This window comes from Hemiscyllium ocellatum, chromosome 6, assembly GCF_020745735.1.
Source record: "Hemiscyllium ocellatum isolate sHemOce1 chromosome 6, sHemOce1.pat.X.cur, whole genome shotgun sequence".
Lineage (NCBI taxonomy): Eukaryota > Metazoa > Chordata > Chondrichthyes > Orectolobiformes > Hemiscylliidae > Hemiscyllium > Hemiscyllium ocellatum.
In genome coordinates this window covers 55,413,090-55,434,972 of record NC_083406.1, presented here as the reverse complement: position 1 = coordinate 55,434,972, position 21,883 = coordinate 55,413,090, and the positions used below count along the sequence as shown (strand labels likewise).

At 42.1% G+C, this 21,883-nt stretch overlaps 1 protein-coding gene across 1 annotated transcript in view; it reads left to right on the top strand.

Moving 5' to 3' along the window:
• Window positions 1–21,883, top strand: part of LOC132816926 (protocadherin Fat 3-like) — a 575,577-nt gene that overhangs the window by 533,094 nt on the left and 20,600 nt on the right. Inside the window, exons 22-24 of the mRNA XM_060826951.1 lie at window positions 6,462–6,924; window positions 12,653–12,806; window positions 13,539–14,191. Coding sequence (XP_060682934.1) covers window positions 6,462–6,924; window positions 12,653–12,806; window positions 13,539–14,191 — 1,270 coding nt within the window. The remainder of the gene's footprint in view (window positions 1–6,461; window positions 6,925–12,652; window positions 12,807–13,538; window positions 14,192–21,883) is intronic.

Here is a 21,883-nt window from a genome sequence, read left to right as displayed (position 1 = left end):
GTGGAGGAGATGCACTGGAGGGTATTGTTGACCAAGTGGGAGGTGAAATTCTGGTGCTTGAAGTATTCGAGAATGGAATTTCTTCTCCTGGGAGCAGATATAGTGGAGGCAGAGGAATTGGGAGTAAAAGATCGTGTTTTTATGGGTGAGAGTTGTGTGTGTGTGTGGGAGGGGGTGGTGGGAGGAAGTGTATCCAATGTAGCTGTGGGAGTCAGTGAGTTTGAAGTAGATGCCTGTGTGATGTTTATCTTCTTGTACCTTGTTACCATTTTGTCCCCCTTGGTCCATGAACTCCCCTAATACATTCGGGACACCACCCACACCCTCCACCTCATCTATGACTTTCGGTTTCCCAGCTCCCAGTGCCTCATCTTAACCATGGACATCCAGTCACTGTACACCTCCATCCCCCATGGCGAAAGCCTCCAAACTCTCAGTTTCTTCCTATTCCGCTGACCCAACCAGTACCTCTCCACTGACACAGTCACTCGATTGGCTGAATTGGTCCTTACCATCAACAACGTCTCCTTTGAATCCTCCCACTTCCTCCAGACCAAAGGGGTGGCCATGGGCACACATATGGGCCTCAGCTATGCCTCCCTCTTCATCCGGTACATGGAAGAGTCCATCTTCCACAGCTAAATGGCACCATTCCACACCTTTTCCTTCACTGCATTGACGACTGTATCAGTGCTACCTTGTGCTCCCAGGAGGAGGTCGAACAATTCATTGACTTCACGAACACCTTCCACCCTGACCTCCAGTTCACCTGCACTATCTTGGACACCTCCCTCCCCTTCTTGGACCTCTCCAACTCCATTCCTAGTGACCGACTCAACATAAACACCTACTTCAAACCCACCAACTCTGATAGCTACCTGTACTACGTGTCCTCACGCCTGCCCTCCCCTAAAAACCCTATCCCTTACTCCAAATTTCTTCACCTCTGCCGTATCTGCTCACAGGAGGAGAAATTCCACACAAGTTGGCCTCCTTCTTCAAGGACCACAATTTCCCCTCCCACGTGGTCAACAATGCCCTCCAAGTGCAATGAGGATAGCACCCACCCCCTCCTCCCCACCTCCCCCAGGCCCACACCTTACCTCGCAGCTCCATCCCAGGCCCCAAAGAATCCTTCTACATTCGGCAAAGATTTTCCTGTACGTCCAACACCATCTACTGTGTCCTTTGCTCCCGACGTAGACTACTCTACACTGGGGAGACAGGACGCCAACTTGTGGATCATTTCAGGAAACATAGAATCCCTGCAATATGAAAACAGGCCATTTAGCCCAACAGATCCACACCAATGCTTGGAAAAGTAACCCACACAGATCCATTCCCCTACCCTATTTCTCTACATTACCCCCTGACTAATGCACCTAGCCTACACATCTCTGAGCACTATGGGCAATTTAGCATGGCCAATTCACCTAACCTGCACATGTTTAGACTGTGGGAGGAAACGGGAGTACCCAGAAGAATCCCACACAGACATGGGGAGAATGTGCAAACTCTGCACCGCCGTCCGAGGCTGGAATTGAACCCGAGTCTCTGGCATTGTGAAGCAGCAGTGGTTAACCATTGAGCCACTGTGGCACCCTAAACATCTCAAGGATACACGCACCCTACAACCCCACCACCTTGTGGCCGGCAATTTCAACTCCCCTCCCACTCCACCAAGGGCATGCAAGTCTTGAGCCTTCCCCATTGCCAATTCAAGCCACCTAACACCTGGAGGAGCAATAGCTCTTCTTCCACCTTGGGATGCTCCAACCATAGGGCACCATTGTCAATTTCACCATTTTTGCTCATATCCCCTTCTCCCACCTTATCGCAGGTCCAACGCTCCAACTCAGCACCCCCCCCGAACTGTCCTACCTGTCCATCTTCCTTCCCACTTATCCACTCCACCCTCCGCTCCGACCTATCACCATCACTCCCCAACCTCCATTTATCTATTATACTCTCAGCTCCCTTCCCCCAGCCCCACACCCCTCTCATTTATCTCTCAACCCTCTTGGCACATCCCCACATTTCTGATGAAGACCTTATGCTTGGAACTTCAACTCTCCTTCTCCTCGAATGCTGCCTGACCTGCTATACTTTTCCAGTGCCACAACTTTTGTCCAGAGCAGTGAGGTTGTTGGGTCCGTGTGTCCCAGAGATGCTAGGACAGCATGGTGGCTCAGTGGCTAGCACTGTTGTCTCAGCGCCAGGGACATAGGTTTGATTCCTGCCTCGGGTGACCGTGTCGAGTTTGCACGTTCACCAGCGTCTGCAGTCCACACTTTCTCATAACCAAAACTCAGGTATCCATTTAACAGCTCTATATACTGGCAGCATTTGCTGGACCTTAAGCTCAGAAAAGCACTTTCTGTCTTAAGGGGGACCATACATTTCTTCTCAACTCACTGACACCCTACCTCCCCCTACTTAAAAATGAACCACCATAATGAAAAATGGCTTCACTTTTGATTTTTGCTCTAAATCTAAATACCACTATTACAAAATGCATTTGTCAGTAATCTAACGTTACACATTCCTTACTGATTCTGCATACATAATACATAACTTTTGGACTGTACCAGTTCTACCTTTCTATTCATTTTCTTTTAAGTCTGTGATAATGCATCTGCAATAGCATTTTTCCAACCTGCCCCATATACAATTTGTAAATTAAAAGCCTGTAATATCAGACTCCATTGAAATAGTCTTGAATTTTTGTCCACTGGATAAAAATTTGTCTTTCCCAAAAAATGAGAGGGTTGTGATTGATGTATTCAAGCATCTCCGAAATATTGTTCATAATGTAAACCTTAAAATGCTGGAAGGCTAGGACTAAATTCAATGGTGGAATATTCCTCTGATGGATATTGAGGTTCTTTGAAAAGTCACCAGTTGGCCGTTCAAGTCTATCATCATGTTCCTGCATCAATACAGCTTCAACCTCTATATCATTGGCATCGATAGCAATTTTAAAGGTTTTTATGAAGTTTGGTGTGGCTAAAACTGGTGCAGTGGTCAGTATGCTTTCAAATTTTCAAATGCCTCCTGGCAGTGTTTCATGAACCGAAATTTTGTGTTCTTTCGCAAATCCAATATGCTGCTGAAGTTTGGTACGAACGTCCGGTAGAATCCGTACAGTCCAAAAATCGAAGGACCTCTTTCTTCGAGGATGATTGTAGAAAGTCCTAGATGGCCTTCATCTTCATGTTTAGTGGGGTAATTCTTCCATGTCTTATGTTGTGTCTCAAAAACATCTCATCTGCCTTCGTGAATTCAGACTAAAGATACATGTAACAATAATATATCATAATCAAAACAAAAAGGGCTGGTCTCTTCTCCACAAGAACCTCCAAGACTATGTCTGCAAAGCAAGGAGCTAATTTGCCTTTTAAGGCCATTTCCTCAGTGATGATGGTGGAGCAGGCATAGTTCTGGGATTCCAGTGTTTCAACTATGCAGCTGGACTTGAAATATGATCCTAGCGCTGTGAACCCTGAAGCACTGTGTGTTTGCACAAAATGGGCACTGAAAAGCCCAGTTGCATAATTATTAGATGAAGTGGGGTTGGTGGGGTGGTGGGAGGGGGTGGGGAGGAGGAGAGGAATCATCACTGTGAAGCAGAGTAAACTGGATACCATGAAGCTCCTGCAAAAGTGCAATTTATTTCAAAATCAGAAAATTCATCCTTATGTCTTTCCTTCTGTTTTGCTTTGTGCCTGTTTATTCCATAATAGTACAGATATTTTTCAACATAGAGTGTCTGATCTTACAACTCAGTTAAAACAACAGTGGTTCTACGGTACACATTGCATTTTATATAATATATATAACATTGGAGGTACATAGTGACATGGCAGATGGTGAAATTTGAATTCAATAATAATCTGGAATGAAGAGTCTAATGATTCAATTGTTGGAAAATCCTATTTGTCTCCCCAATCTTCATTAGGAAAGGAAAATGTCATCCTTTCATAGTCTGACCCACATGTGACACCAGACCCATAAAAATGTGGTTGACTCTTAACTGCCTTCTGGGCAATTAGGGGTGGGCAATAATTGCTGGCCTGGCCAGCATGACACTCATCCCATGGATGAAATAAAAACATACAGCCTCACTGTGATCTCTGTCTTCATCAATGTTAAACTTAAATTGCTGGAATCTTTCCATGCAGCTTCAGATAATTTAAATCCTTTAGCTGCTGCTCTCTTGTGTTAAATGGAATGCATGTGGCAGATCCCCAGAAATCTCAACTCTGTGGAGTGGCTGCAATATGAGCAATTCCTCTTTACACACTTAAATATTCACTTAGCTAATTTATTATCCAGTGGATAAATGATGTTGTTGGTGTGATACTGTAACAAATATCAGAAAACTTCAAATATCTTATGATGTAGCTAGATTCCATTGTTGCTAACAGATAAATTCATCACCTGGGGACATGTTTTGTTGAAAGTAAAGTAATTCAAAATGCTGATACTAGGAATACTATATAAAATTGTGTTAGCTTTTACAAAACAACACAAGTTGAAACCGTATGACATTATCCTTTAATGGTGGTTGTTCCTGTGATACAGCTCTAAATCTCTGTCAGCGAATAGTGCGGCAAAAATGAAAACAATTTTGTTTGCTCTGTTGCCTGTTTTGAAGAACAATTCAGCTAATACCAATTCTCTGTTCTTTCTTCACATTCATGCATTTTTTTTTTCCTTCAACCTATTTATCCCACTTGCTTTTAGGAGCCTCATTTAAACCTGTATCTACCACCCTACCAAACTGTGTATTCTAAAAGTTGCAAAAAAATAAGTTCCTCATGTAGTCTCTTTTCTTAAAGCTATGGTCTGTTGAGGTTACTGACTGTTCAATCAATGAAGACAATTTATCTTTGGTTACCTGATTTCTTGATTTCTTCCTGATTTCAAGCCCCTCTAACATATTTCTCCTTAGCCTTCTCTGCTTGTAAGGAGCACAATTCCAGTTCACCCAGTCTGTCCATCATCCTCATCCTTGGAACTAGTCAAACAAAAATCTTCTCTGCTCTCATAAAAGCCTTCATCATCATCTTAAAATATGATACCCAGAAATGGTTACAGTACCTCACCTGGGGCTGAATTCGTGTACCACCAAGGTTTGGTGAAAATTCCAGGCAATTACATTCTGCAGCTTTGTCTGTAAATGCCAGGATCACGAATGTGTTTTAAGTGATTTTGTTTTCTCCATCCTTGTTGCCATCTTAAAAGTTTTGTGGAGAAATGCCCCAGGTGTCAATGTGCTTGTACATCTGAGCAAAATTGTATTTTAAATGAGAGTGTGGTGCTCGAAAAGCACAGTAAGTCAGGCAGCATCTGAGGACCAGGAGAATCAATGTTTCGAGCATAAGGCCTTCATGAGGGCTTCTCATTCCTGAATGAGAGACGTTGATTCTCCTGTTCCTCAGATGCTGCCTGACCTGCTGTGCTTTTCCAGCAACACTCTCTCATCTCTGATCTCTCAACCTTATAGTAATAGTTGAATATGCAAAAGAAAAGCCCCTGCCTGATTGGCCGTTCTGGCTGTCTGATCACTGCTATCAATTGCACAATGTTTAGTCACACAAATTTATTGTTTGAGCTTTTGTAGTTTCAGCTACTGAAACTTCAGTGGATCTTGGATGATTGACACTTGAATTCCCTAAGGAAGGAGTTTATTTAGCATAGTGGAAAGTTTTGAATGAATTACATGTTTTTAAAACTGCTTTTTCCACCTATGACTGTCACTATAGGAACTATTACTTCCAAGGACTTTATTGTGACTGAATGGGCATGGGGGTGTGGGTATTTTGGGAGTTATACTTTGGTTGGAAGGTCATGAAAAGCCAAGGAGGTTGCTTGGGGGTGGGACACAGAGTGTGTCAGGTTGAGGGGTAAGGGCTGGAAGCTCTTCTCTCTTTTTTGCAGGAGTGTAGTTTCAACACAATGCTGTAGACATCTTAGACAGTTCACCTGACAGTTAGCAATCCCTCTAATCACGTCAAAACATTTTCTGAACTTCAGTCCACATTCATCCCCACACTCTCAAAATGAAGATCCCATCTTCTGTGACACTTTCTCCAAAACTGGAGATTTTCCAGATTCCTACCACCTGTCTTAAGGATGAAAATTCAGGCCTATGTTTTCACATCTGTGGGAGTTAAACGTAGCAATTATTGAAGAGATCCTTATAATGAAGCCAAGCCTAACGCATTATACAGTAAGGTGTTTGTAAATTTCTGTTGTTCTCAGTATTTATAATGAGCGATCAACTTTAAATATATATTGGCCTAATTGACTATAGATGATAAACACATTTATTATTTGACAATAGGCCTGCAGGAAATTAATTTTTAATAATTTAAGGTACTGAATATTTTGGATTTGCAATGTTTTGCAGATTTGAAGAAAAGCAATGCCTCTCTCACATTTATTTCTTTCACCAGATTGTGGATGGAAAACTCTGGTTTCAATTCGACTGTGGGAGTGGGCCTGGCATTGTGGGAATTTCGGGCAGAACAGTTAATGATGGGAATTGGCACACTGTCTTTCTGGATCTCAACAAGAATTTTACAAGCCTTGCACTCGATGACAGCTACGTGGAACGCCGATGGGCTCCTTTCAATGTTCATATCCTCAGTATTGACAACTACATCTATTTTGGGGCCCAGGTTCCAGCTTCTCGTGGCTTGTTAAGCCATAAGAGTGCACAGGTTCTTGGTGGGTTTCAAGGATGCCTGGACTCAGTTGTCCTTAATGATAATCAGTTACCACTCCAAAACAAGCACAGTCACTTTGCAGAAGTGGTTGGTCTGACAGAACTGAAACTTGGTTGTGTATTGTATCCAGACACTTGTGCAAGAGAACCATGCCAGAATGGAGGAACCTGTGTAAGCCAACCATCTGGTGGTAAGTTGTTATATTGTAGCTTTAAATTCCACTAGACATTGAAGGAAATAATAAGTTATACAAGTCTTATGAACATTGACATTTTTACAGGCATAGAATCAATATACGATAAGCAAATTCTGTTTGTGAGCAAATCACTTTTAAGTAAATTTCAGACTAAAATTTAGTAAAACTTGCTAAGTTTGAGCATGATTTGGTAAGCAGACACCATAAGTGTCATGCCCTTATGTTTATCACAATTGTATGACGCAGAAGTAATTCTGAAGGTACTTAGCACAATAATTTGGGCTAATGAATTGCAAATTAAATCATTGCATTTTTTTTGAAAAATGGAAAAATGATTTAACAGCAATTCATAAAATTTATTTTAACGGAAGTCATTTCTATTGTTTGTCATTTATGAAATTTGTGTTATTCAGTCTGAAACATTGTAAAATATTAGAAAATTACATCAGCCAGTACTGACATGATTGCAACTTGAGCCTTGTACAGTAATAGCACTTGCATCTTCCAAAATTTATGCTGATAACATAATTCAAATTAAGTTCTATTCTCACACTCCTTTTGTATATAGGTCACAAGTTCTAAGGCTTGTTCCCAGCTCAGTACGAATTATCTGACTTCAGCAGCATGATGTAGAAATTCTATTTTTGGCCGAAATAATCAGACCTCAAAAAGAGAAAGGATCCAAGGATTTCTGCAACCAACCAATAATCCTGTTGAAATGGATATATTTGTATGAGATAAGAACAGGTTCGGTCTTGGTTGTAATACTTAGAGTCATAGAGATGTACAGCATGGAAACAGATCCTTTGGTCCAACCCGTCCATGCCGACCAGATATCCCAAACCAATCTAGTCCCACATGCCAGCACCCTGCCCATATCCCTCCACACCCTTCCTATTCATATACCCATCCAAATGCCTCTTAAATATTGCAATTGTACCAGCCTCCACCACATCCTCTGGCAGCTCATTCCATACATGTACCACCCTCTGCGTGAAGAGGTTGCCCCGTAGGTCTCTTTTATATCTTTCCCCTCTCACCCTAAACCTGTGCCCTCTAGTTCTGGACTCCCCGACCCCAGAGAAAAGACTTTGTCTATTTACCCTATCCATGCCCCTCATAATTTTGTAGACCTCTATAAGGTCACCCCTCAGCCTCCCACGCTCCAGGGAAAACAGCCCCAGCCTGTTCAGCCTCTCCCTGCAGCTCAGATCCTCCAACCCTGGCAACGTCCTTGTAAATCTTTTCTGAACCATTTCAAGTTTCACAACATCTTTTCGATAGGAAGGAGACCAGAATCGCATGCAACAGTGGCCTAACCAATGTCCTGTACAGCCGCACCATGATCTCCCAACTCCTGTACTCAATACTCTGACCAATAAAGGAAAGCATACCAAATGCCTTCTTCACTATCCTATCTACCTGCGACTCCACTTTAAAGGAGCTATGAACCTGCACTCCAAGGTCTCTTTGTTCAGCAACACTCCCTTGGACCTTACCATTAATTGTATAAGTTCTGCTAAGACTTGCTTTCCCAAAATGCAGCACCTCGTATTTATCTGAATTATACTCCATCTGCCACTTCTCAGCCCATTGGCCCATCTGGTCCAGATCCTGTTGTAATCTGAGGTAACCTTCTTCACTGTCCACTACACCTCCAATTTTGGTGTCATCTGCAAACTTACGAACTGTACCTCTTATGCTCTCATCCAAATCATTTTAGGAGTCTGCTCTTAACTGTGAGCTCTCATATATGAATTAGGCTTTTAATGAGTTATCAGGAATGTTTAGTAAAATGAAGGACAATGGAACCTTAAGGATTGGAAAAAATTAATTGGGCACAAACTTTTAACCGAAAAAGAGGTTCAAGTTGTTAGCAAAGGTTGACTAGTCATGTGCAACAGTTTTCATAACATTATGCATTTTAGACTGTTTTGCAGTTGACAAATACTTTCTTTCATAGGTTTTTGACACATTTATTCCACTCTTGCATTTGTAAACTTTGAATTTACCAATGGCAATCAAAAACATAGTACCCATACTGATATTGCCCTTGTGCTCGGGTTGAAAGAGGTGTCCAGGCGTAGCCTCCTGATTTTCCCAACTCTTTGTTAAAATATACAATTCAGACATGGGGTATTTGGAAATTAACCCTTGAAGTAATTTACAAGTTAGGAAGGCTAATGCAATGATTCATTTTGATAGGAATAAAAGCAGGGATGTACTTCTGGTCTGACCACATTTTGGAGTATCGTGTGCAGTTTTGGACCCTATATCTCAGGAAGGATGTGCTGGCCTGGAGCATGTTTAGAGGAGGTTCATGAGAATGGTCCCAGGAATGAAAAGTTTAACATATGAGGACTCTGGGTTTATACTCGATGGAGTTTAGAAGGATGAAGGAGGATCTAATTGAAACGGACAGAATACTGAATTACAGAGCAGATGTTGGGAAAATGTTTCCAAGGGTAGGAGAGACTATGAGTGTTGCTGGTTAAAGCACAGCAGGTTAGGCAGCATCCAAGGAATAGGAAATTCGACGTTTCAGGCATAAGCCCTTCATCAGGAATGCCCGAAACGTCGAATTTCCTATTCCTTGGATGCTGCCTAACCTGCTGAGCTTTAACCAGCAACACATTTTCAACTGTGATCTCCAGCATCTGCAGACCTCATTTTTTTCTAGGAGAGACTATGACCCAAGGGCTTAGCCTTAGAGTAAAATGAAGACTTTTTAGAATGGACATTAGGAGAAACTTCTTCAGCCAGAGAGTAGTGAATCTATGGAATTCATTGCCACAGCAGGCTGTGGAGGCCAGGTCATTGAGTATATTTAAGACTGAGATAGATAGGTCTTGTGTATCAAGGGGGTCAAGGGTTATAGGAGAAAGGAGCTAAGAAACTTATCAGCCATGATTGAATGGTGGAGCAGACTTGATGGCGGAATGGCCTAATTTCTGTTCCTATGTCTCATGGTCTTACTCAGTCACTCCGTTCTAGCAGACAGCTTGGAAAAGTATGACTAGAAAGAACTGATCAGTGGATTTGGACACTAATGAAGATGTATGTGGACTACATGAGCACGCTGCAAAATTTTCCTCACTAACATCTTATGATTGTCAAATTTAGAAAAACTGGATGACCACAGGAAACAGTGTCTGCAAACATGACCAACCGCTTTCATCACAATCCCTTGTTATATTCTCATCCACTGACAAGTCATGTATGCTTGATTTGATGACATGGTCACATAAATCCAAGGAGACCTTAACATTAACTCTGGACCTCTGTGTAGCCCTTGGTTCTTGGTCAAAAGGATGGGCAAGAAAGTCTCCAATTGTTACTGTCTGCTATCCTCATTGCAAAGGTGTCAGTAGTTTGGTCTCTGCCAAAACAGCTTGTTGGCAAAGCTCATAACAACTTAAATCCAACAATGGATGTAGGCTGAATTCCAGAGGTGAGGTGCAAGTGAATGTCTGAAATACTGGATATCATTTGTCTAGGCATGTGAAGCTCTAGTGAAGTCAAGAGGAAAATTCTCCACTTTTAATGCCGTGCAAAACCAAAGCACTAATGGTTGTTCGATGCTGAACACTTCAGCTACATGACATCCCTGCATGAATGTGCTTCAGCTACGTCATGAATGAGCTTCTTCTTAAAGTCAGAAATTGAATGATGATTGCACAATACTCAAATCCATTCACAATTCCTCAGATAATGTAGCTGTTTGTGTTGCTTGGAGCAGGACCTATTCAACATGTAGGCTTGTGCTAATAAATAGTAAGTAACATTCTTGCCACAAAAATACAAGGAATTAATTGTCTTCAAGAAGAAAGTACTTGACATTATTTTATCACAGCCAAGATACTACCTAAATGTTCTTGGGGGTGTGGTGAATTTGAAAGATGATGAAAAATTCAACTGGGCCAGCTGCATGAACAGCATAGCTGATAGAACAAGTTTGAGACTGCATATTCTGTTTAACACACATTTTTCTTTTGAAGGTTTTGGAAGATATTGCTTAGAGTCATAGAGATGTACAGTACGGAAACAGACCCTTTGGTCCAATTCGTCCATTCTGACCAGATATCTCAACTCAATCTAGTCTCACCTGTCAGCACCCGACCCATATCCCTTCCTATTCATATACCCATCCAGATGCCTTTTAAATGTTGCATTTGTACCAGCCTCCACCACTTCTTCTGGTAGCTCATTCCACACACGTACCACTCTCTGCGAGAAAAGGTTGCCCCTTCGGTCTCTTTTATATCTTTCCCTTCTCACCCTAAACCTATGCCCTCTAGTTCTGGACTCCCCCACCACAAGGAAAAGATGTTGTCTATTTATCCAATCCATGGCCTTCATGATTTTATAAACTTCAATAAGGTCACCCCTCAGCCTCCGACGGTCCAGGGAAAACAGCCCTAGCCTATTCAACCTCTCCCTATAGCTCAAATCCTCCAACCCTGGCAACATCCTTGTAAATCTTTTCTGAACCCTTTCAAGTTTCACAACATCTTTCCAATAGGAAGGAGACCAGAACTGCATGCAATTATCCAACAGAGGCCTAACCAATGTCCTGTACAGCCGCAACATGACCTCCCAACTCCTGTACTGAATACTCTGACCAATAAAGGAAAGCACACCAAACACGTCCTTCACTATCCTATCTACCTGTGACTCCACTTTCTTTTTTAATCAAAAGTAAACTTTTGAGAGAAGTCCTGTGTTCCGGTAGAACTATGGTGACTTTACTTTTTACTGGATGATTGTCTATAGATGACATTTGAACAAACAGAGGGTATGGGGTTTATGAATAGCATGTTAGAGTGGGAGTACACTTGGAGGAGACATGGGGTTTTACAACTGGACATCGGAAATACTGAAGGGCGTAGTGGCATGTGAGATGTGAGAGAGAATTAAGGGATCTGATATTCATCAAAACTGAGCCAATGACTAAATAAATGGAGATGGTCAATCTAGCCTGTTGTTTGGGCCATCCTCATGCCTCTATTGTTGCATTGGGCATGCCTCTGGAAATCTAGTGCTAACGTCAGCCCATTTGCATCTACCCAGGAGAAGAATATGGCAGGTTGGGCCTTATTAAGGAAGAGAGTTCTGCCAAGTCAGTAAGTTTCCCAACTCCACTAAAATTCAATCCCCATGCATTGGTGTAGTGTCTTGGAATTCTATAGATTGAGTTAATTTTCCGCTGTTTTCCTGTATTTCCAATCTCAGCAACAATATCAACAATGAGTCATGATTTGGAGATGCCAGTGTTGGACTGGGGTCTACAAAGTTAAAAACCACACAACACCAGGTTATAGTCCAACAGTTTTAACTGGAAGCAGGCAACCACCTAACGAAGGAAGAGCACTCCGAAAGCTAGTGCTTTCAATTAAACCTGTTCAACTATAATCTGGTATTGTATGATTTTTGACAATGAGTCTCTTTACAAAGAAGATCTCTGTTAGAGAATCAGAGAAAACAAATCACTGTACACTCACCACAAGTACTTCCTATCACCTACTTAAGTTGCTTATGGCATGATCCACTTATGAAATAAAAAATAAAACAGAAATTTGACATGTGTAGACACAGAAAGGTGAACCTAAAAGTCAAGCATTTTTACATTTCTATGTTTCCATGCTCAAGACAATATTTTGAGTTGCTTTAATGTAGGTCTTAGGTATGATATGCTAAAATATACACTATTCTGCTTCAACAGGTTATCAGTGCAGCTGTCTGCAACAGTTTACGGGAAACCAATGTGAAATTGAAGTTACATCCTGCTTTCCAAACCCCTGTCAGAATGGGGGCTCCTGCAATCCGTTAGGCAGTGATTTTGCCTGCAACTGCAAAGAAGGATTTATGGGTTTTATGTGAGTTGTATATAACCGCCACCTTTATGTACATAGTGTTGCCCAAATGTGAATTGCTGAGTTTCTTCCACTCCCAGTTTGAGACTTGGTTTGGGTTCCAAGTGCTGGGATCACAGGAAGCTAGTGGCAGTCAATTAACTGATTATTACAACAGGATATATAAATCTATGTTAAACATTTGGGAAAAGGGTAAATTAAATTTGACCCATTTGATTGACATTTTAAACAGGTTGAATTGATGCACATCATTCAGAAAGAGTTACAATAAGAATGCAAAAATGACTAAAACTGAAGTGGGTACTTATAGGATTTGTTTTTTAAAGGAGTCAGATATACTTAAGTTTTTACTAAGGGCTTATTCTGACTCCAGATCAGTTGAAATAACCATTGTAAAAGGAGAAATATATCACTAAAAAAAAAATCAATTTTCAAACAGCAGAACATAATCATCTTTATCCATTTTTAAATGATTAATAAAAATTTGAGGAAACAGTCTACAACCTGCAATATATCATCAGGTCCATTATAATTATGTGAAAACGAGATTCAGTTTGTTTTTCATGTCATGAAGTCAAAACCGTGAACATTTATAAACTCCTGCCAAAATATTTAAATATAATGCCAACTAGGAGAAACTTAAGTGAGACACTCACAAATACACCTCATTATCTTAATGTAACAAAGAATAGAATTTCTAACATAGATAATTTAAAGCATGTTTTTTTTTTGTAGGTGTGAAGAAGACATTGATGAATGTAACACAGAAGAGTGCCAAAATGGAGGAATGTGCTTAAATACCTTGGGCTCATTTCACTGCAACTGTACTTCAGGATATATAGGGCTGTACTGTGACCTCAGGCCAGTAGTTGTGCCCAATATACAACCTGGACATCCCTATGTTGGCAAAGAGGAACTTATTGGAATAGCTGTGGTCTTACTAGTTCTGATGATGCTGGTGATGCTTTTTGCAATTTTTCGAAAGAAGGTCTTCAAGAAGCATGCACGTAGCAATATGACTCTTGTGCAGGACCCTGCAACTGCAGCTCTGCTTAATAAGCCTAATGGTATTCAGTTCAAAGGCATTAGGAATAATGGTGATAGTCGTAAGATTTACCAAGAAACTGGAGGTCCTCCTCAAGTGCCAGTAAGGCCTATGGCATACACACCATGCTTCCATAGTGACTCAAGAAACAACTTAGACAAAATTGATGGCATGGGGATGGAGCATCAAGAAATGAGCACCTTCCACCCTGATTCCCCTCGACTTCTGACTACACGGAGAGGCGTTGTTGTGTGCAGTGTGGCCCCAAATCTCCCTACAGTTACTCGGTCCATCTCTGACTGTGATTCGTTAAGAAAAAATACCTGGGATAGAGAAAGAGATGGTAATGAATATTGTCTTGTTTTGTGATGATGAAGACATGTTGTCTTTGTTGTAATTGTTTTTCTTTTTGTTTTCTACTTTTTGTATCTATCCTTTCCTACGAGGTTCAGGCCTCTGGCACGGAGCCTGGCCCCGTTGCTCAGAAGGGTAGGGTGGAGAAAGGTAGAGCAATAGTTCTTGGGGACTCGATAGTGAGGGGTACAGACAGACGGTTTTGTGGGGGCGACAGGGACTCACGTTTGGTATGTTGCCTCCCAGGTGCAAGGGTACGTGATTTCGCTGATCGTGTTTTCCGGGTCCTTAAGGGGGAGGGGGAGCAGCCCCAGATCGTGGTCCACGTTGGCACCAACGATATAGGTAGGAAGAAGGGTGAGGATGTCAGACAGGCTTTCAGGGAGCTAGGTTGGAAGCTCAGAGTTAGAACAAACAGAGTTGTAGTCTCTGGTTTGTTACCCGTGCCACGTGATAGAGAGTCGAGGAATAGGGAGAGAGAGCAGTTAAATGCGTGGCTACAGGGATGGTGCAGGAGGGAGGGATTCCGGTTTCTGGACAACTGGGGTCCTTTCTGGGGAAGGTGGGACCTCTATAAAAAGGATGGGCTACACCTGAACCTGAGGGGCACCAGTATCCTTGGGGGGAGGTTTGCTAGTGCTCTTTGGGAGGGTTTAAACTAACTCCGTGGGGGCATGGGAACCAGGACTGTAGCTTTAGGGTACAGGACCTTGAGTGTAGGGAGGTTAGGAATAATGCAGTGATCTCTAAGAAGGGTGCCTGTAACCAGAAGGGTGGATTGAAGTGTGTATACTTCAATGCCAGAAGTATAAAGAATAAGGTAGGTGAACTTGCAGCGTGGGTTGGTACCTGGGACTTCGATGTTGTGGCCATTACAGAGACGTGGGTAGAACAGGGACAAGAATGGCTGTTGCACGTTCCAGGGTTCAAATGTTTTAGTAGGATCAGACATGGGGGTAAAAAAGGGGGAGGCGTGGCATTACTTGTCAAAGATAGTATCACAGCAGTGGAATGGACGATGGAAGAGGACTTGCCATCTGAGGTAGTTTGGGCTGAGGTTAGAAATAGGAAAGGTGAGGTCACCCTGTTAGGTGTTTTCTACAGGCCTCCTAATAGTCCTAGAGAAGTAGAGGATAATATTGCGAGGATGATTCAGGAAAAGAGTGAAGGTAGCAGGGTGGTTGTTATGGGGGACTTTAACTTCCCAGATATTGACTGGGAGAGCTATAGCTCGAGTTCATTAGATGGGTCGGTGTTTGTACAATGTGTGCAGGAGGGTTTCCTGACACAATATGTCGACAGGCCAACAAGAGGGGAGGCTATATTGGATTTGGTTCTAGGTAATGAACCAGGCCTGGTGTTAGACTTGGAGGTAGGTGAGCACTTCGGGGACAGTGACCACAACTCGGTGACTTTTACTTTAGTGATGGAGAGGGATAATCGTGCGCCTCAGGGCAAGAGTTATAGCTGGGGGCAGGGAAATTATGATGCAGTGAGGCATGACTTGGGATGTGTGGATTGGAAAAACAGGCTTCAAGAGAAGAACACTAATGAGATGTGGGGATTGTTCAAGGAGCAGCTACTGCATGTCCTCGATAGGTATGTACCAGTCAGGCATGGTGTAAAGGGCCTTGTGAGGCAGCCGTGGTTTAGTAAGGAATTGGAGTCCCTTGTGAAAGGGAAGAAGGCGGCATATGTAAAGATGAGGCGTGAAGGTTCAGTAGGGGCGATTGAGAGTTATAAGGTAGCCAGGAAGGAGCTAAAGAGGGAGCTAAGAGAAGCGAGAAGGGGACATGAAAAGTCTTTAGCTGGTAGGATTAGGGAAAACCCAAAGGCTTTCTATAGGTATGTCCAGAATAAAAGGATGACTAGGGTAGGTATCGGTCCAGTCAAGGATAGAAGTGGGAAGTTGTGTGTGGAGGCGGAGGAGATTGGAGAGACATTAAATCAGTACTTTTCATCAGTATTCACTCAGGAACAGGACACTGTTGCTGATGTGAATATGGAATCACAAATAATTAGAATGGATGCCCTGGAAATATGCAGGGAAGAGGTTTTGGGAATATTGGAAAGGATGAATATAGATAAGTCTCCTGGGCCTGATGGCATTTACCCCAGGATCCTATGGGAAGCTAGGGAGGAGATAGCAGAGCCATTGGCCTGGATTTTTATGTCGTCATTGTCAACGGGAATAGTACCAGAGGACTGAAGGATAGCGAATGTGGTCCCATTGTTCAAGAAAGGGAGTAGGGATAGCCCTAGTAACTATAGGCCAGTGAGTCTGACTTCAGTGGTGGGCAAAGTCTTAGAGAGAATGGTAAGGGATAAGATTTATGAACATCTGGGTAGGAATAACGTGATCAGGGATAGCCAGCATGGTTTTGTGAAGGGCAGGTCGTGCCTCACAAACCTTATTGAGTTCTTTGAGAAGGTGACTAAGGAAGTGGACGAGGGTAAAGCAGTAGATGTTGTGTATATGGATTTTAGTAAGGCGTTCGATAAGGTTCCCCATGGTAGGCTAATGCTAAAACTACGGAGGTATGACATTGAGGATACATTAGAGGTTTGGATTAGGAATTGGCTGGCTGGAAGGAGACAGAGGGTAGTAGTTGATGGATTATGTTCATCTTGGAGCGCAGTTACTAGCGGTGTACCACAAGGATCTGTTTTGGGACCATTGCTTTTTGTTATCTTTATAAATGATCTAGAGGAAGGACTTGAAAGCTGGGTAAGCAAGTTTGCGGATGACACAAAAGTCGGTGGAGTTGTGGATAGTGAGGAAGGAAGTGGTAGGTTACAGCGGGATATAGATAAGTTGCAGAGCTGGGTGGAAATGTGGCAAATGGAATTCAATGTAGCTAAGTGCGAAGTCGTTCACTTTGGTAGGAATAACAAGATGATGGATTACTGGGCTAATGGTAGGCTACTTGGTAGTGTGGATGAGCAGAGGGATCTTGGTGTCCATGTACACAGATCTCTGAAAGTTGCCACCCAGGTAAATAGTGCTGTGAGGAAGGCATATGGTGTACTGGGCTTTATTGGCAGAGGAATTGAGTTCCGGAGTCCTGAGGTCATGTTGCAGTTGTATAAGACTCTGGTGAGGCCTCATCTGGAGTATTGTGTGCAGTTTTGGTCGCCATACTATAGGAAGGATGTGGAAGCTTTAGAACGAGTGCAGAGGAGGTTTACCAGGATGTTGCCTGGAATGGTAGGAAAATCTTATGAGGAAAGGCTGAGGCACTTGGGGCTGTTCTCATTGGAGAAGAGAAGGTTTAGGGGAGATCTGATAGAAGTGTATAAGATGATTAGGGGTTTAGATAGGGTAGATACTAAGAACCTTTTACCGCTAATGGAGTCAGGTGTTACTAGGGGACATAGCTTTAAATTAAGGGGTGGTAGGTATAGGACAGATGTTAGGGGTAGATTCTTCACACAGCGGGTTGTGAGTTCATGGAATGCCCTGCCCGTATCAGTGGTGAACTCTCCTTCTTTATGGTCATTTAAGCGGGCATTGGATAGGCATTTGGAAGTTATTGGGCTAGTATAGGTTAGGTAGGATTCGGTCGGCGCAACATCGAGGGCCGAAGGGCCTGTACTGCGCTGTATCCTTCTATGTACCAGCTCACGTCCAAGCTTCTTCCTTTAATTAGGGGAAAGATGCAAGTTACTTTAAGCTCTGACATCATCATTGTTGTGTAACTCAGTCAGCTAAGGCTAGCAAGAACGTAGGAACCTATTCTTTAATCAGAAATGATGTACATAATGAAAATGACCTTTGGTGATTAACTTTGCACGTTATGATTTTTTACAAAATAATTATCGTGACAATGTAAAATAATACAATAAGTCTGCAAATGCAACCTGTTATTTTTGTTAACAAGTCGCATTGATAAAATCTAATCACTTCAGATTTCGAAAATGTGCATTAGAAATATCAGAGGCTGCTTCTTTACTTATGATTAGATGTTCTACTTCTAAATTAATAAGATTTTTAAATATTGAAGGCAGAATTTGTAAACTTATTAAGTACTCGGTAAATGCAAACATTCTTGTACTCGCAGTTCATTAATTGCACTTACAAACACATCTAATGATTGGATTGGGGACTCAAATCTTTTACAGATCAAATCTCCATGAATTCAAATACATATTAAAGTCTAGCTCTCTGTTTTTGTCCTCGCAAACTAACAATTCACAAGTTTCTGCATTTTATTATAATACAATAAAAACAATTCCATAAAGCAACATTAATTCCTTACCAATAAATGCAGATATTGAGATTTATTTTGCAATAAATTCATTATCCTTTAAGGGCTCCTGCCTGATTTTCCTGCTCCTCGGATGCTGCCTGACCTGTTGTGTTTTTTCAGCACCACTCTAATGTTGACTCTGATCTCCAGCATCTGCAGTCCTCATTTTCACCTCAATATCCTTCAGGCTAATAAAATTGGTATTTTTCATGTATTTAGTTGCCTTGTTGATAATTTTGCTCTTGTTACCTCTAAGTGCCCCCATTAAGTATAAATTTTAAGTGTAAGTAAGTGTTTGATTCTATTACTAATCAACTACAGGTCTTGCATTAAGATGACAATATTTATCCAGATATTTTATTTTCCAGTACTAATGTTTTTCCTTACTTCCATTCAGTGTTTGCAACTGTGAAACAGTGTGCATGACACGGCTTCATAATTAAGTTCTGTTATCAAGTCCACCAAATTAGATGATTTGTATCAGATACGCTTCATTTGCAGGTGACATTATATTCAAAAGTGTCATTGAATGCAGTCTAAACTAAAAGAATCAATTATACTGGGCTTAGCTGTATCTTCCAAAGCATTCTTTTTGCTTGTTCTCACCTGGGATAATGCCTAATTCTGGAGGCCTGTCAGTTGTGTTTTCTGTTCTTTTCTAATTTAATTGGATTTCCTAACTCATTGACATCCTAGAATTTTTTTTGTTGAAGGAGAGAAATGCTGATTCTGGAATCACAAAAAATATTGTGAGAGAAGTCACAATAAGATGGAGCCTATCTGAGCAACTGAAGAGAAAACATTAAGAAATTATAGCACAGAGCAAAAGCCTTGAGTGCCTGGTGCTTGTAATCACCCTTGTGACCACACTCTGTCCTAAGCCCCTTAACTCTTCTGATTCCACAATTACATCTTTCTGATCCACTGCAGTCCCCAAACCTCATCATAAGACAGAGGAACAGGAGTAAGCCATTTGGTCCATCAAACCTGCTCCACCATTCAGTAGGATTAAGACTGATCTAACTCCAGTCTACTTCCCTGCCTTTTCCATATAATCCTTGATTTCCGTACTGATCTGGAATCTATCTATCTCAACATTAACCATATGCAAGAATTCTGATGCCACAATTCTCTGTGGCAAGGAGTTCCAAAGACATTCAATCCTCTGAGAGAAGCAAGTTGTCTTCATTTCAGTCTTACGTTGGCACCGCTTAATTCTCAGACTGTGCCTTCTGGTGCTAGACTCTTCCATGAGGGGAAAACATCCTCTCAGCATTTACTCTGCTAACCCCTTAAGAATCCAATATGTTTCAGCTTTACTTCTAAATTTCAGTGAGTAGAGTCATAACTTATTTAAACTTGGCTTATAAGACAATCCTTTTATTTTGGGGATCATCCTAGTAAACCTTCCCTAAACTACCTCCAATGAAACAATACCTCAAATAAGGGGACCAAAGCTAGACAGTTGCAATAAGATTTCCCTCCTCCTATACTTCCTTGAAATAAGGGTTAACATTCCATTAGAGCTGAAAATGTGATGCTGGTTAAAGCACAGCAGGTCAGGCAGCATCCAAGGAACAGGAAATTCGACGTTTCGGGCCAGAGCCCTTCATCAGCCCTTCTGTTGGATGTTCCTTGGATGCTGCCTGACCTGCTGTGCTTTAACCAGCATCACATTTTCAGCTCTGATCTCCAGCATTTGCAGACCTCACTTTTTACTTTAACATTCCATTAGCCTTCCTAATTACCAGCTGCACATGTGTGCTTCCTGCAGATGTTTCCATTTAAATAATACTGTTTCTTGGGTTTTTTTTCCAAAACGAACAACTTCGTATATTCCCACATTTGCCAAGTTTTTGCCACTTACTTAACCTATTGATATCTCTCTGTAAACTGTTTGTGCTCCTCTTGCAACATGCCTTTCCATCTATTTTGTATAATTTGCAGATTTGGCTACAGTACATTCACTTTCCTCCTCCATATCATTGATAAATATTGTAAACAGTTATGGTTGCAGCACTGATCCCTGTGAAACCCCACTGGTCACAAGCCGCCAAGCAGAAAAATAATCCCTTGTTATCTACCCAGTTCACGATTTGCAGGAGCCTGTGTCGGACCGGGGCGGATAAAATGAAAAATTACAACACCAGGTTATAGTCCAACAGGTTTAGTTGGAAGCATGAGCTTTTGGAGCGCTTCGCCTTCATCACGTGGTCGTAATGAAGGAGCAATGCTCTGAAGACTTGTGCTTCCAAATAAACCTGTTGGACAATAACCTGGTGGTGTGTGATTTTTATCTTTATCCAGTTCATTTTAGTGAATTCCAACCTTACTTAGAGTCATAGAGATGTATAGCATGGAAACAGACCCTTCGGTCCAACCCGTCCATGACGACCAGATATTCCAACCCAATCTAGTCCCACCTGCCAGTACCCGGCCCATATCCCTCCAAACCCTTCCTATTCATATACCCATCCAGATGCCTCTTAAATGTTGCAATTGTGCCAGCCTCCACTACTTCTTCTGGCAGCTCATTCCATACACGTATCACCCTCTGTGTGAAAAAGTTGCCCCGTAGGTCTCTTTTATATCTTTCCCCTCTCACCCTAAACCTATGCCCTCTAGTTCTGGACTCCCCCCACCCCAGGGAAAAGACTTTGTCTATTTACCCTAACCATGCCCCTCATCACTTTGTAAACCTCCATAAGGTCACCTCTCAGCCTCCGACGCTCCAAGGAAAACAGCCCTAGCCTGTTCAGCCTCTCCCTGTAGCTCAAATCCTCCAACCCTGGCAACATCCTTGTAAATCTTTTCTGAACCCTTTCAAGTTTCACAACATCTTTCCAATAGGAAGGAGACCAGAACTGCACACAATATTCCAACAGTGGCCTAACCAATGTCCAGTACAGCTGCAACATGACCTCCTAACCCCTGTACTCAATACTCTGACCAATAAAGGAAAGCATACCAAATGCCGCCTTCACTATCCTATCTACCTGCGACTCCACTTTCAAGGAGCTACAAACCTGCATTCCCCTTTATTTAAGTTAAACAAGGTTGTTTCCAATGTAAGTTTCTCATCCTCTAATTAAATTTTAAGTTCTGTTAAGTTATGATCACTGCTTTCGGGGGGCATTTTACTCTGAGGTCATTTATTAAATCTCCTTCATTGCCGATTACATGATACAGGAGAAAGTGAGAACTGCAGATGCTGGAGATCAGAGTCGAGAGTGTGATGCTGGAAAAGCACAGCAGGTCAAGCAGCATCCGAGGAGCAAGAGAATTGGCATTTCGGGCATAAGCCCTTCATCAGGAATATGGTTGCACGGGGAGGTTTGTTGAGGAGGGGGGAGGTGTGGGGAGGGAGGGGGCCAGGGGAAGGGGAAGGGGGATGAGAGATAAACAGAGGGGTTGGAGTGGGGATGAACTAT